The 15,930-nt window shown below is 38.6% G+C and overlaps 2 protein-coding genes across 3 annotated transcripts; both read left to right on the forward strand.

The window, feature by feature from the left end:
- Positions 1 to 1,040: 1,040 nt before the first annotated feature.
- LOC102077988 (gasdermin-E) lies at positions 1,041 to 9,868 on the forward strand. The gene is made up of 10 exons (XM_005453843.4): positions 1,041 to 1,311; positions 2,419 to 2,654; positions 2,766 to 2,958; positions 3,185 to 3,362; positions 3,580 to 3,700; positions 5,936 to 6,085; positions 7,575 to 7,696; positions 7,857 to 7,977; positions 8,086 to 8,156; positions 8,696 to 9,868. Exons 2-10 carry the CDS (start codon positions 2,447 to 2,449, stop codon positions 8,921 to 8,923), a joined length of 1,392 nt encoding a protein of 463 aa, XP_005453900.1. The 5' UTR covers positions 1,041 to 1,311; positions 2,419 to 2,446; the 3' UTR covers positions 8,924 to 9,868.
- Positions 9,869 to 11,757: 1,889 nt separating this feature from the next.
- Positions 11,758 to 15,695, forward strand: nup42 (nucleoporin 42). Of its 2 annotated transcripts, none has more exons than XM_003448873.5 (7): positions 11,758 to 12,036; positions 12,874 to 13,159; positions 13,278 to 13,366; positions 13,453 to 13,529; positions 13,723 to 13,809; positions 14,151 to 14,253; positions 14,565 to 15,695. In XM_003448873.5, the coding sequence occupies exons 1-7, from the start codon at positions 11,871 to 11,873 to the stop codon at positions 15,080 to 15,082; spliced, it is 1,326 nt and encodes a 441-aa protein (XP_003448921.1). In that variant the 5' UTR covers positions 11,758 to 11,870; the 3' UTR covers positions 15,083 to 15,695. The 2 variants fall into 2 exon arrangements, with proteins under 2 accessions (XP_003448921.1, XP_005453901.1); XM_005453844.4 differs by having other exon boundaries at positions 11,758 to 12,030.
- Positions 15,696 to 15,930: the final 235 nt, after the last annotated feature.

A 15,930-nucleotide genomic window follows, 5' to 3' on the forward strand; every position in this document is an offset into this window, starting at 1 on the left:
TGAGAACTAAAACTAAAACCTAAACTGGGAAAACCTAAACTGTGACGACTATGACAAAAGTGACGTGGACATGATTCTGAACAGGTGCATGTGAGGAACTATGAAGAGGAAACACGAAACATGAACATGCCCTGAACAGAATCATTAAAGACTTTAAACCTGAAGTTACTTAGAGGGAGGAAAACAGACGACCTGAGAAAGACTGAATGAAAACACAGAGACTAAATACACACAGCAGGTGATCAGGGGAAGTGGAAACACAGGGGGAAACAGCTGACTGGACTCCCAGCTCTTAAATAAAACAGGAAACATTGAGAAATGTAGACATGACAACAAAAGCTTGACAATATGGAACACACAGACCTAAAACACATGGGGAGACATGGAACACAAGGAGAGACACATGAGAACAGATAAGGGAGATGAGATCACGGGCATAACTAAAAGTAAAATACCGAGGACAAGAAAAAGACTCAGAAATCAGGAGAAATTGATGAAACAAAAACTAGAATTAAACTCAACTAAATCCTAACTAATAGTACCTACAGCACAAGAACTTAACATATTTCTAATATAATATAAGAAAATCAAAAATACAAAATAAAGTCAAAATGCTGGCGCACAGATCCTGAACCTGATAACCATAGTGTAAATGTGGATGTGTGGGCGTGCATACTTAAGTGGAAACTTCCTTTAAACACAATAGTTCATTTGTTATTTTTTTAATGATCTTTTTGACATATAACTCTTTTTGAGCCTAATGTTCTGGCTCATTTTAAATAAGAAAAAAAAAAAAAAAGACTTAAAATTGCTTGCCCACCTCAACTGCAGAGGTGATGTTGTGAGGCAAGATGTGGTACTGGTTTGGGTGCAGAATGAACTTCTGCTGTAAACGACATCCGTTTAGATGATTACTCATTACATAAGAATGAATAGTAAGAGTTTTTTCCACTCCAAAATTCACGAAAAAAAAAACTGAAACTTCAAACAGGCAAGTCTGCTCATTTCTCGAAACGGGACAGATACACATCCCAGTCTGCTCATATGATCAGAATTAACTCCAGTGGGAGGAGGAGGCGGTCTTCATCGTCTTCTCTGAAATAGAGCTGTACAGTCCTCTCAGCACTCGCCTGTAGCTTCTGCCGGACAGTGCTGTCTTTCGGGGATTTGCTTCACAGTTTCGTCATTTTGCGTGCTGCTCAAATAGCTGTGTGTGAACTTTCACTTAGAAAGCCAAAGGACTACTTTTGGATTTTATTCTTTACGTCATCATCGCTCACATTCCATTACTGACTATCAACTCTGAGAAAGGTAAAAACTTTATTTATTGGTTACTGCGTGTCAGTCTGTGTTTCTGTGCGATGGGGAGACTAAGAATGGCTCCACTGTCCCAACCTGTGTTGTTATTTTGCGGTCAAAGTATTTTTGAGTCTCCGGCTCCCTTTAAATTCATCCAAGTCATGCGTCTGAGGCTCGTGCGCAATTGACCTCACTACGCCCCAGCTACTGTAGCTTGCCGGGAAATGGCCTGGCACACGTGTGTATGGGGGTGGTCGTGGAGCCTGAGCTGAAAACAGGACTGTCAGAGTCCAACTGCAGTTTAGCAACCTGAAGCGTCTGATTATGCTCATCGACACATTACATTACTATAGAAAATCTATCTATCTATCTATCTATCTATCTATCTATCTATCTATCTATTGCTACATTGTTATTGCATGTGACACTTTGACAGTTATTCCTTTTATGCCCCTTGTTTCCTTGGTTCAGACCACACTAAACAAAAGAAACATGAAATATTCAGAATGTGAGCTTTTGTAGTGCGAGTTTGGGGTTAAAGGACAGTCCCAGGTGACTGCTTAATAATTTAACCCAAGTGACTCAACACAGTGAATCTATGTCAAGTCATGGTTAGTTTGCCTTAATGTTCAACGGCGAAGTTGAACATTCTTACATTTTATTCATGAGGATAGTTTTCAAAAGCCTGAGCTCCACCATCTTCTTTTATTTAACATTGCTCTACCATCTAATGCTGCGCAGCCTTCTCCTCCAAACTCCCCACCCCTCTTTATTGTACATCCAAATATTGTGAATATTTAAACAATGAAAGCTGAGACTGCAGTATTAGTGGACCTTGGTGTCTGTGTGTACTCATGTTTTTGTTGTTAAAGTTGTATCCTAACATCCAGGGGACTTCCTCTATGTCGGATGAGTCACTGATTTCTTGCTATTTGGGGGTTAACCCCCGCCCCGACACAGGCCTCTCAGTCACTCATAAACAATCAAGAGTAGAGAGGTGGGGAGAATATCAACTGGAAATCACCTACAGTTGTTTAGATTTTTAAATAAAACACATTAGGGTTGCTGTCAGAGAGAAATTAAGCTCAAGCTGAAACCTTTAATTTCTTTCTCTTCCAGCTGTCTGCGGTGCTCGTCTTCTGGAGTCATGTTTTCCAAGGCCACTGCCAACTTCGTCCGTGAGATTGACCCCGAAGGACTTCTCATCCACGTCTCTCGAGTAAATGACTCACACAAACTGGTTCCCATGGCGCTCGTGGTCAAACGCAAGCGCTGGTTTTGGCAGAGATCCAGGTACCAACCAACAGATTTCAGTCTCGGCGACTTGTTGCTGGGTGACAAGGAGCTCATGCCGGGTAGGTGTGCAGATTCAAACTTAAGTTGTTACAGGAAAAATGTAGTGCATGTGAGTTCCCAGACACATTTCAACAAAGCAGATATCGGGGTAACACCTTGTGTTTTTTCAGGAGTGTCAGAGTCAGAATTCTTGACCTACAAGGGGACATATGGAGCTAAACTTGCTAGTGAGCTGGGTCCTGAAGCCGCCTCTGCCAGTATCAGACTGGAGGGGCGTGGCACTACCAAGCTCCAGTCATGTTTTGGCCAGCTGAAGAAAGAGGAGGTGAATGTGAAGAAGCTACTACTTGACTCTGACAACAGGTATGATGTAATATTTTAAAAACACTTTATTTTATTTTTAAAAACTGCTTTGTCATAGAAGATTAAGGAGATGAGGTCTTCACTGGTGATATAATGAACTCCTTATAAATGTGGACTTCAGGCATCACATGCTAAACACCTCAGACCACAGCAGCGTGGTGTTGTTTTCCACTTGACAATGATCAGTCTGTCTAAAACCATTAACACCAGCTTCTCTTCACATCAGGTTGGTGGACATGCAGCACGTGCTGGTGAGGCAGATAGAGAAGCGGGCTGAGGTGGTGGGGCTAGTGAAGGAGAGGATCCTCACCACCAGCCCCTGCTCCATCACCCAGACAAAAGTGGAAGAGTGCACCTTTCAAGGGGTGCTCGGGCTGGTTGGCATGCTGGGGAGCTCAGTTAAGGTAGGTCTCTTAGACGGTTTTTTATAATCATGATGCCATGAGAGTTTTCAAAAGTTTTATCAGGTATATTATTATCAGCATATATCTTATTTTGTAGTTTGATCACCATAAATTTGTGAAATTCTGGTTATGCCCCTCAAAAATATATAAAAAAAAAGAAATCTGTCAGCCTTCCTCTAATCCAATCCTATATGTGTGTGTATATGTGTGCTCCCAGGTGTGTGTGAAGGACAGCAACAGCATTGAGATAGACAGCGATGTTTCCGTGGAGATCCCTTCTGGTACAGTCATCGCGTACAGCATCCTGGAACTGGAGGTTAAAAAAGACGGACAATACTGTGAGTGTGTGTGAGTGAGAGTGTTTGTGGTAAACCACATGTGTAGTTATGAACGTGAGAATGACAATATCACTTTAACATTCTGGTGTGACCTCACTGACCACACATACAACCAAATCACTGAAAAAGTGCTGCTGTGTGTGGCAAAGGTTTTAAACTGATATCATAGCTTTTCTACGGTCTCTGCTTTGATTAAACACACAGAGGTGTTTGCTTCAATGGCCTGAAGTAATCCTGCTGATATTTGTGTGATTATACTGTGCATCACAGTAGAACTAGGCTTAAAGTGAATGTGAGCAGTCAGAGTGAAGCAACTATTTTTAGTACTTAATAGTCCAGTTTTGGTGATATTGTAGATGGTAATGAATGAAATAATGCTTGTTTTGCATTACAAACTTAGTATTATCAGCAGTTCCTTCAGAGAGTGGATATGTCTCCTGTATGCATTGGATTTGTTGAAGGTGCAAAACCTAAAATATGAGGAGAACATATGGGAAAGCCATAGACTGTATATAAAAGAGTTGAATTTTGGATTCTGTACTTTGGAGCTACAAAGTTCCTATTTTTGTCCATTTAATTTTTTTTTCAATTTTTTTTTTACTTGTTTGCTTAGGTTTTGTTTTGGGAGGTTTTTTTGGAGCCAGAAGTGACTATATTTGGAAGATAGAGTGAAGCACTAATGCTAGCAAGCTTGGTTAGTAAGCATTAACAGACTGTGCAGGTGCATTGCACTGACATGGACAACTTGATAACTTGCTAATCAATGCTAAGTTGTACTTCAGGGGTTTAAAACATAAGGCCTGGGGGGCAGAATTGTATTTAATTGCATTTTCATAGGTTTTACAGCTTTTCCTACTGGTAAAGTCCTCCTCCATGGTTATCCATGCTACACCAAATTAATGAAGTTATAGATTTCTGTAATTTTATATATTTACTTCTCACATTTCAGCCTAAAGAGTTGTGTGATTGATTTCTTGGTGTTAACCTAGCACCTCATGTGTATATAAGCTATCTCAGGGATTAAATGTGTAGTTAAACTCCTGTGCACTGGTGAAAAGGGCAGTTTCCTTGATCCAGGCCACATAAGATCAAAATGGGCTGGATGTGGCTTGTGATGTAAAATAAGTTTGACATCCCTGCAGTACACTAAAAAAACTGGAATCTCCCTCAGCAGAACCGTAACAGAAACTGCTCTGACAAACTATACCACACAACAAGACATATTATTTGTCTGGTTGTTGTCAAGGCGTCTAGTTCGATTAATGGAACTGGCAGAGATGAAGCCTCCACTTCAGTATCCACTTGTCAGTCAAAGCAGCCAAACCCCTAACTTTAAAGGTTTACCAGTATCCCAGTGGATGAATGATTAAAGAAAGAAAGATATGGGTACACTTGTTATTAAGGGGGAAAACTATCCGGAGAGAAAAAAAAAGATCTTCATACCATGCTTTTTAATAGTGTAAAATTAAGCATTTTAAACATGGCAGTCTATAGGGATTGACTCATGTTTGGAACTAGCCCCAAGTGCAACTTCAGAAACTGCAACTCCATGTTGGCTTCATTTTTTTAGTTTCCTCTTGGGGCTAGCTTATATTGCCTGGAATGCCCAGGTGAGCTTCCGACAACTATCCTACAACTATCCTACAGCAGCCTCCAAGATAGCAGCGGTAGTATTTACAACAATGATACAATGATGCAGGTTGTATTCAATCAACAGTCTTATCAGTCTTTTTGTCCTCTGGCCATTTCCCCTGCCACGGATGAAATGCCCACCTACAGGTACTGTACTTCTGCTAGAGACAGGAGAGGTTAATGAGGGTGTACATGCTCGTCAGGTGTTGTTATAATTATAGTAACACATGTAGCTGCCACCTACTCATGAAGAGGGTAATCTTTTATTTTATCTCAGTTTACCATCTCATGTCCAGCCATTTTGCTGCTGCTATGTGTGTGTGTGTGTGTGTGTGTGTGTATCAGACAGGACACACTATATTACACCCATACATGGCAGCCGCACTATAAAGAGCAATTATTCTCGACTCTTCTCAACTTAGATGCTTTGAAAGGGAAAATAAAATGTTAGGAATAGAGAAGTGTTAGTGATAGACAGGCAAACATGGTTAGAGGATACAATAGCAACAGTAAGTTCGTCTGTTTACACACTCAATAATCAGATAACATTCGTGTGTGATATGTGTTTGCCCATGTGTTTATGATGTTTTCTGTATTTTTCAGACATATGTCTACAGCCTGGTGCAATAGGAGGCTTTGAGTCAGACTCAATCTCGAGGTCCTGGCCTTCTGATGATTCCTTCGACACAGTGGATGGAAAGTGCAACGAGCAGAAGGTTCCACAGAAAGCACCCCTTATTGCACTTCATAATGGTTTGTCCCTTCATTCATACATTCACACAATAGACCCTGTGCACGAGAAAATGCTAACTTCCTGGTTTGAGACTGGATGTGGGGTTGTACATTTCCGGTAGCTTTACTTTGCGGTCAATCGCTACTGCGAAGATATACTCCAAAATCATGTCCAAAACTCGAAAACGGAAAGATCGCGTTAAGTTACAAAGAGCAGAAGGTGGGAACACTCACCACTGTTGTGTCATAAAAAATCTAATGATCAATTTTGACGTTTAAAGAGTTTAGATCGATCAGTTGTGTACATCACTCAACACAAGCAGAACTGCATTACAGAATCAGAAGACACATCGTCCACATTCAGAAGCACATCTCTGTATAGTGACTGTTCTTATGATTAAACAGGCAAATGTTCAGCATTCAAACTACAGGTGAAGAATAGTCAAACCAGATGTTTCCCCCGTTATGTCGATATCAGCTAGTCAAGTACACACCTACACAGCATGTTAACAAACCGTGAAAAAAAGCCACACAAAAAATGAATGATTGCTGGTAAGGGTTTCTATACATTAGTATTTACGAAGGGTACGTTGTGACTTACCTTCAAAATTACAGTGGTCCCTCGCTATAACGCGGTTCACCTTTCACCTCGCTGTTTCGCAGATTTTTTTAGTGCAAGTTTGCATGCTTTTTTTTTTTACATCACATTGTGTCCTGCGTCCTGATCGCTGCAGATGATCTCCTTCGTGGCGTCTCTCCTGTACAGTACAGAATCGCTGCATCGATCGCTAGCAGTGTGACTCTGAAGTGCAGTACTGTATGTTGGCGATGTCGACGAAACGTTTTGCACCGTCAAAAAATAAAATTGGCTACTTGATTTCACCTATCGCTGGTTATTTTTAGAACATAACACCCGCGATAAACGAGGGACAGCTGTTTACAGATACTGAGAAATATAAAATTTGAATCCCTTTTCTCTTTGATCTGAGGCGCGGGGGAAAAAATATCGACAACTCGATGAACATCATTTACAGATATATTGGGTAAATGCCCAAAACATCTATAGAAATGTAAATCGCCGCTTGATTCATTCATTTGCTTATTTTGTTTGGACCGTAAACAAGGCGCGAATAGGACACCGGAAACAAAGCTCCCCACAGGAGTTTCCGCACCGGAAGTAGCATATGCTAACGTGCACACAGTCTATTACTTGTTGATGGAAAAAATATAACAAATGAAACACAGTAGACTTATGACAAACTGAGGAAGGTTCCTTTTTGTCCCAAATACAACTGTTATTTTGTCTGTCTCAATGAAATGTTGCCTATGTCGTTGCATTTTGTGGTTTAATCTCAAACATTATAGCTGAGCTGACTTTCCTCAGTAGCAAACACTGGCACTAAAACTAGCTGTAATACCTAAAAAAATGATTATGACAATATGAAAGAACAGCAGTCACATGTTTATAATAATCGATAATAAACAAATAGTATCTTCTGGTTTGTTGCAGAATCGCAGGAAAAAGTCCTTTCTCCTCTGGCAAAGCTCCCCCAGCCGACCCGATGGGCTTTATTCAAGAAGCTCCAAGAAACTCTGAGTGACAGAGCTGCTCTGTCATATCTGCAGCTTGTGGTGAGTGAAACTGGTATTGCCCTGTAGACCAGATGTTCGTGGTGACCACTAGCCAGTCGGCTAAAATAATCTGTCTCGCGGTTGTGTGAATAAATGTGTAACCACAGCATCCCAAAATTTTTATTTTTCCTTCTAATATTAAGCCCTTTTTCTGTGTCAGCTTGAAGATTTGTGTAGCAATGAAATACACAATGGGACCCCAAAAGAAGAGCAACCCAGTGCAGAGAGTCCCACTGAAAGCACCCTAAATGCAGCATACCTGTTGGTCAGTGCCATGGAAGGTAAGAAGTTACAGACAAAAAAAGATCAGCATACAAAGCAGTGGTGCAGAATCTTTTGCTTTTTAGTGGGTTTAACCTCATCATGTGCTCTGTTTAATGTTTTTATAGAGTTGCCCGATGAAACTCTGGAACTTCTGAGCAAGAGCGCTCCTGATTTTCTGCAGGCCTTCAACATGCTGGTTAGCTAACTTGTTTCAGTTTAGTACACATTGTTGGTAATGATTGGTACCATGATTAGTACATTGGTGGTTGAGTTAATTCAATAATTCAATATGTACGCAGAACACACTCACACACAAAAGAAAACTATGTATTAAAAATAAATTTTACATCTCTAAACATGACACGCACCTGTTTAGCTTAGTATAAACGGGGAACTAGCTAGCCTATCTCTGTTCCAGAGGTGTCAAAATACACACCTATCTGACCTTCTAAAGTTCACTTAATAATGTTATTTCTACTGTATATATTTTTTACCCCCCAAAATTCCTTGTGGCTTTCTGGAGGCTTCTTTAACCAGGCTAGCTATGCTAAGCTAACTATAACCAATTATGGGGTTTTAGCTCTATATCTAATGTTATGACATGAATTCATAGTATTTATTAAGCCATTTCATCTTTCTTTATGTTAGTTCTTTGAGGAAAGTAGAATTAGAATCTGTAAACCAGCATTTTGCAACAAAGAGCTTGTCCACTGATCCACCTACCTATCTCCCCAGGTGTGCAAGCTAAAGACCAGCGATGTTCTCAACATTCAGTCTCTTCCTGCCCTGCTGCAGGATAACCAGGCCTTTCAGCTGGCAGAGCAGCTACTTTCCTCCACCAGTGTGATGCTAAGGAGAGACGCTGACCGCCTGTGGATGGAAACCAGAGATAATGCAGGAGTCCTCCCAGTGGTCCTCTTCCTCAGCATCCATGGATTGTGTTTGCTCTGCAATGCACTTTAATAGTTGTAGTGCCTGAGTGTGCACTCCCTCTTCTTTTTTATTGATTGTATTTGCACCATTTCTTTTTTTATTGTAAAATCTTATTACATGTAAGCTTGCTATAGTTTGTTACAAGACTTTTTCATATTATCATCATTATTGCTTTTAAAATATTGCTTTAGATTTGTTACAGAGCAGGGGAATTTTTTTTTCCTAAATATGTTTTTATTATTTACAACAAACATTGTATAACATGTATTTTGAAAAAAAGAAATATATATTGATAGATAGTGATTAATTGAAGGATTTGATATATTGTGGGGCAGCTCTGATATGATATATTGTTTCATTTTCTTACTTTTCACAGAGTTTGATTAGACACCTTAGCAGGGTTCTTGAACTCCAGTCCTCGAGGGCTGGTGTCCTGAAACTTTTCCATGTGTCCCTGTTGCAACACACCTGAATAAAATTAGTAGGTCATTAGCAAGAGTATAGAACTTGATTGCATGCTGACGTGGCAACCCATAACCCTACTCAAGTGTTTGGAAAAATGTACTTCTAAAAGTACTTTTATTGCACCAGATTCATTCACTCATGAGCTGCTGTAACATGAATCAAATGCTCTTGCTAATGACCTACTAATTGTATTCAGGTGTGTTGCAACAGGGACACATGGAAACATTTCAGGACAACGGCCCTCGAGGACTGGAGTTCGAGACCCATGCCTTACAGTAATCTGTCCTACAAGTTCAATCCAGACGTTCTTATCTGCTAGTTTTTGGTACACAATTTTTTTTATTTTTTAGTAAATCTCATCTTTTAGAAAATTTACTAACCAGGGATCACTTGAAAGGCGATTAAGCTAAAGGCAGTTCAGATTTCTCAGCTCAAGAAATGTTTACATGTTGATGATTTTATACGGAAGCGTAGAGCTGCCACCCAGGGAAAAGAAAAATAGAGCTATATCACATTATAACGTGACAAGTTTATTGATCTAACAATATACTTTACATGTTTGTACAATATACCTTTCACATTTGAACAACATAATATCACGTTATTACAATAAACATAATTATCACGTTATAACAAAAAAAGTTTGTACGAACGTGATAATTATGTATATTGTAATAACCTGATATTATGTTGTTCAAACTTAAAAATTATATTGTACTAACATGAAAGTATATGTAACAAACAAGAAAAGTATATTGTTAAAACAATAAACTTTTCATGTTATAATGTAATATAGCTCTATTTTTCTTTTGCCTGGGTGACAGTTCTACACTTCTGTAATTTTAAGCTTTTCAGTTAACATAAAAAATTGAAGTTTGTTCCATGCCTATGGTATGTAAAATAACTAGCCTTTCCAAATCTATGTTGTGAAAAACATGCTACATGCCAATTCATGCTAGGATTTTTAATTTTAAATGGTACGGCATTGTATTACTGCTCATCTTAATAATCAAAATAGATTTATACTTCTTTTTTTTTTACTTAAAGAAAGCTTTATTTTTAATACTCTCTTGAAGACCAGACTTTGTTAAAACAAGCTACACTATAAAATACAGTAGTGACATTTTTAAAAGTAGTGCTTTTATTAAGAAGATCATGTGTTTTCATATATGACCTATACATTTTTATGACATTCCTTTTCCCATGACCTTACTGGTACTTACTTTCTAATTTATTGTTAAGAAAGACTATATTACTAGGCTTTCAAAGAAAGTGTTTTGCATGTAGTTGTCTGTATCAAAGTATGTCATTTTGATAACACAGAAAGCAAAAATAAAACTTTTATATTTTCCGTGAATTGTGTCCTCCATAGAAAAATAAATGTGATGCAAACTACATTTTATTGTACATGTTTAGAGAAAGTAGTGCATTGTGGGATTCCTGTGTTGAAAACAATAAACGATCATCTTTTACATTTACATTTTTGGAAATTAAGAACGAGTGTGGTGTAGTAGCTGTGTATCAATGGGGTATGGATACAGATTATTCACACCATTTCTAATTATCTTAAATTAGTGTTTACTTATTTATTTATTTTTTTACATTACAGTAAGCACCGTAACTTTCTTATAGTTCCACCATAGCTTTTAAGGTTACTATTTACTGACAGCTACAAACTGTAGGTAAGAAAGTGTTTGACATCTTCAGTGTGCTTTTTTTCATAGGTTTAAAAAGTTTCTCCAACTCTGAGATTCCAAACCACAAAGGTGTGATATTTGCTGTGTATTTTGGATTTTAGTCAGAGTTTGTGCAAATGTTTAATAATTATTAAATATTCTAAGGTCTTACAAACATTAAATCACTTTTAACTTTAACATTATTACACATCATGTTGTAGCTGTAATTTACAATTTTTTAAAAAGTGATCATTTTAGCTGAGTCATGTTTGATAAGATCTTATGAGTTAGTAGCTGAGTGAGTTATTAGTAGTTGTGACATCATTTAACAACATTTACCAAGGACTTTACCATACTTTACCAAGTACAAATACTTATACTACTACAATTTTCAGGTATCTGTACTTCACTTGAGTAGTTCTTTTTCTACATTTTTGAACAGATATCTGTAGTTTCTACTCCTTACATTTTGTCAAATAAAATAAAATAAAAATACTGATATTTTTTTTTTCTTTGGTAAAGGTTAAATTTAAAAAAATTGAAATAAAATGTATTTTTAATTTATTATTAATTATTTAATTTCTTCTTCTTCTTCTTCTTCTTCTTCTTATTATTATTATTATTATATAACTTGTTAAAATTAAAAAAAATATCTGATAGAGAAATTATCTAGTAAAGAAATTTAAAAAAAAGAATCCCACCCGAAAAAAAAGACCACGTGGGACAAGCGGTGACGTAAATCTCGTGCGACCGCAGTTCAGACGCGGCCACAAAATATTGTCGAGTGGAAGTGGGGTTTTTTGGGCTCTAAAAGACGCCTTTAGCACCTTTTGGAAATGCCAGTGTGCAACTTCTTTCTTCAGGGCCGCTGTCGTTACGGCGAAAAATGTTGGAATGAGCACCCAAGAGGAGGGAACAGAGGAGGAGGAGGTGGTGGAGGATACAACAACAACTACAGCAACCGCTCCTCTGGTCAGCAACAGCCCAGAAGTGGAGGTGGAGGTAACGTCTTCGATAAATTAATATTCATCTAAACCTACTTTCAGTTTCTTTAGCATTCTTCTTGTGATGTTTTCGCTCTCTTAGCTAGCTGTTGTTAGCCTTCCTTTTCTGTCCCACTGAATTGTAGGCAAATTAAGTTTGTTTCGTGGGTAAGGTATTTGAACAGTGGGCTGAGATACAAACACATCCCGAGGCCGAAGCAGGATTTGTGCTTATCTACGTAACTTAACCATGGTGTTAACCCTGGATTTTCAACTGTGGTTCATTTCTTACTGGGGTGTGTCACCGTCATGCTAACTTATGTAGAAATGGAAGGGTAGCCTGAGTATGTTGAACTCACTTCATAGCACGGGGCCCAGTCAAACATATCAACTCTGTTAAGTTTTAAGTATGTCAACAACTTGGCAAATGGTGTTTTTTTTTTCAAACTTGAATGGGCATCACAAAAGAGGTTTTCCTGTTATTCAGACGCCACATGAATGCACATTTAGTATAGGAGGGATGGGTAATGTTACTGTGTCGTAGTTTCTTTTCCAATGCAGTTATACAATACGCTGGAAACAAATACATATTTTACAAAGGTCAGGTGTGTGCTAAACAACAGCAATTTAATTTCATGTTATCACTTCATGAGACCTCGTGGTGGTTATCAAATGAATGAGTGTAAAGCAGACAACCAGCTTGCAGTAAAGAAGAAAGTCGAGGATAAAGCTAACCAGAGAGCTAATAAAGTGATTTAAACAAGGATTAAAATGGGTTAATAATAATGATGCACTATGGAGTGTATTTTACACAATTTTTAATGCTTTGTGACACTGGTTTGTATTTTGATTCCAGGGTTTGGAAACAGAGTCTGGGTGAATCCTTCCCAGCAAAAAGGAAACTACATCCAGCCTTCATCCTTCTCTTCTCACGGAAGTGACGACTGGGGTCATGGAGGAGGAGGTGGTGGTGGTGGAGGGCGAAGAGAAAATGTGAAGAGCTCCGACTTTAGTTTCTCAAGTCAAAACAGATTTTCAGCTCTTAATACTCCCAGCACCTTTGACAGGGGAGGCAGGGGGGGAGGAGGAGGAGGAAGGGCAGCGGGAGGAACAGTTGGTGATGAAGACGACGACAAAAAACTGTGAGTCTTTATGAAAAAACAAAACGTTCTTTTTTTTTAATTTTTATTTTTTATTTATTTATTTATTTATTTATTTTTAATCAGTCATAAGAAAATCATTGTCATATTTGTTATCTAGGGAAGTCATTCAGATGGACATGGATGTTTGGGAGAAGTCTGGCCAGTGGGGATTCTCTTGTTATTATAGCTTCCAGACACTTGTATCTGGTGTGTATGAAATTTTTCATTTTAAATGTATATTTTTAAAAACTGAAACACTGGACCTGAACATGTTTCCTGTGTTCTGCCTACAGGTTTCACTGACCTCTCCCCTGAAGAGCTCCGGCTGGAATACTACTCCACAAGAGCTTCAGGAGATCTGCAGGGCTACGTAAGTGCAGTGTTCCTTAGTAATGTCATGTCTGTTTGGCTTTGGGTCAGTAGTCATCTTCTTCGTGGATAGAAGCATGGCGCCAAGTCTTTTTGTTATTATAATCAAGCTCTAATTTAATATCGGAAGGCAAAACGTTAAATGTGTTTAAGTATTTCTAAGAGTATAAGAAATTCCTCTTGTCTGTGCTTAGATGAATGCCATCAATCAGCTGCTCAGTCAGTGGAAAAACAGAGTCCAGGAATTGAAGATTATGAATCCAGCCACTCGTGCGGCACTGGTAAGACACACAGATGCTCACAAACACCGCTTCCCAACTTTAGATCATTTGTTACAATTCCAGAGTCCATAACTGGTCCCTAATGAGACGTGAAAACCAAACAGCACTGAGAAGATGTGTTTAGATTTTTAGCATTAGGTTTGCATGTCAGCAGTGTGCAGCAGTGGAAATGTATTAAACGAAAATGTATTCTAAAAGTTTCCTTCTACTCTTTGAACGTATCGAACACCTGGTTTACATTTAATGCTGAGGTTCTGATTTCACACTAGCATTGCTCCTGTCTGTTTTGGGGCTTTTAATTCAGTGTTTTATTTTTTTTACTTCATTTGTTTTCATTGCAGCTTGCAGAATTAAATGGTGCTGCACCTCAGGGATCTTCAGGTGGGTTTGGTTCGACAACAGCAACTGGATTTGGAGCCTCCATCTCCAGCTTTGGAAGCAAAGGTAAAGCTCAACGATTTCTTTATTGTAGCAGTTAATAGTTCATCGTGCTATATTAACCCAAAACACAAAAGTGTTTCTGACATAAAATAGCCAGCGGAATAACCTTTAGTTAAATCATAAACTGTCTTTCCCATTTCTAATGAGTTATGATGCTTGAGCAGATTTTACAGAGACTGCATGTAGTTTAGTACTACTTTAGTAGTTTAGCACTAAATTAATCAAAGTGTAGGTTTTCAGAATTTGATAATAAAATGTATTTTGTGAAATTATCCATCACTCCATGATAACTCTAAATCCTTCTGTTCCTGCAGGTTTTGGTGCGCCAGCACCAGCCCAGGCCAGCGGTTTCAGCTTTTCTGCTTCAAATAGTGGATTTGGCTCTGCAGCCACACAGTCATCTTCAACAGGTTTTGGTAACATCTTAGCAGCCCCCACACAGCCTCCCTCTGGGTTCAGCGCTGCGTCCTCCTCTGCACCTTCAGCTTCAAGTTTCTCCTTCGCCTCTAGCACCACGGACAAATCAGCACCTGCTTCAGGATTTGGATCTGCCTCTGGATTTAGTTTCTCCTCTACAGCAGGCAGTGGTTTCGGGGTTGGAGCACCTGCGACAACAGGAAGCAGCGGTCCTTTTGGGCAGACGAGTGGAGGATTTGGGGCAGCAGCCACTCAGCCCACTTCAGGAACTGGGTCTGCCGAAGGAACGTCGGACAGTCTGTTTTCCCCTGAGAGTAAACTGACCGAAGAGGAACTGAGTCAGTTCAAGGCTAAGAAATTCACTCTGGGACAGATTCCACTGAAGCCCCCCCCTTCTAACCTGCTAGTGGTGTGATACTGTGGAGAATATGGGTAGATTATTAAACTAAAAAATATAATTTTGTGTGAAGATTTTCTGCTTTAAACCTTTTCCGTGCAAGTAATTTTGAAGATGTGGCTGACATCCACACACTTCTCCTCGGTTTAGGTGGAGAAAACTCAGTTTGGAAGTGTGCTGTGTACTTTCGAGCTGTCTTTTGTCATAAAAAGTTCTTTTTTTGAACAATTTTGGGTTGCATGGATTTTAATTTGTTCATCTTTTCCCTTTTTATTAAGTACCTAAGGGTACAGCAAGAAAAGTTGATGGACAAAAGAAATCTTTTAAAGGTTTATTTTAATTTTTAATGATCAAACATGCAAAATTCAACAAATCAGCTTCTTGAACTTTATAAAGAGTAAATTTGCCAACAGAGTTTGGGAAACAGTTCCAGCATATGTACAGATATTATGTTATTTTATGGAATGGCTGATTCCTCAACCAGGTTTCTATTGTTAAAGAGATTATCTGTGTGTTTGGCTAAAGGTAAATAAATGTATTTCATTTAAGGTTTCATGGAATAGGAATTCTTGCTGTAATTACATGTGTCAGTCAGAAGGTGGTGTCACAACACAAGCTCAAATGTCCATGAGGTTTTTTTAAATTATTTCTGCAATTAACTGCACTTGTGTTTTAACCTAGAAGTACCTTTTAACTTCAGGCTACTTTTTCCCTTGCAATGTAATGTGATAAAACCAAAGCCTGGAAACCAAAAAAAATATTTATTCACACTAGATTTCTGCTAAAAGAGAGCAAAGTGAGGCAGCTTCCAAATGACAGAGAATTAATAAGCTGTTCAGAATGTATTTATTAGGTGGTGAGCAAAT

The sequence above is a fragment of the Oreochromis niloticus genome, linkage group LG22 (genome assembly GCF_001858045.2).
Source record: "Oreochromis niloticus isolate F11D_XX linkage group LG22, O_niloticus_UMD_NMBU, whole genome shotgun sequence".
Taxonomy (NCBI): domain Eukaryota; kingdom Metazoa; phylum Chordata; class Actinopteri; order Cichliformes; family Cichlidae; genus Oreochromis; species Oreochromis niloticus.

What these genes read in the sequence shown, in the direction of transcription:
- LOC102077988 (XM_005453843.4), top strand. Translation starts at nt 2,447, where the DNA reads ATGTTTTCCAAGGCCACTGCCAACTTCGTCCGTGAGATTGACCCCGAA. An exon ending in TGACAAGGAGCTCATGCCGG is followed by an intron (nt 2,655 to 2,765) that starts GTAGGTGTGCAG and finishes GTGTTTTTTCAG; the next exon opens with GAGTGTCAGAGTCAGAATTC. An exon ending in CCTTATTGCACTTCATAATG is followed by an intron (nt 6,086 to 7,574) that starts GTTTGTCCCTTC and finishes GGTTTGTTGCAG; the next exon opens with AATCGCAGGAAAAAGTCCTT.
- nup42 (XM_003448873.5), top strand. Translation starts at nt 11,871, where the DNA reads ATGCCAGTGTGCAACTTCTTTCTTCAGGGCCGCTGTCGTTACGGCGAA. An exon ending in GAAGACGACGACAAAAAACT is followed by an intron (nt 13,160 to 13,277) that starts GTGAGTCTTTAT and finishes TTTGTTATCTAG; the next exon opens with GGAAGTCATTCAGATGGACA. An exon ending in CAGCCACTCGTGCGGCACTG is followed by an intron (nt 13,810 to 14,150) that starts GTAAGACACACA and finishes TTTTCATTGCAG; the next exon opens with CTTGCAGAATTAAATGGTGC.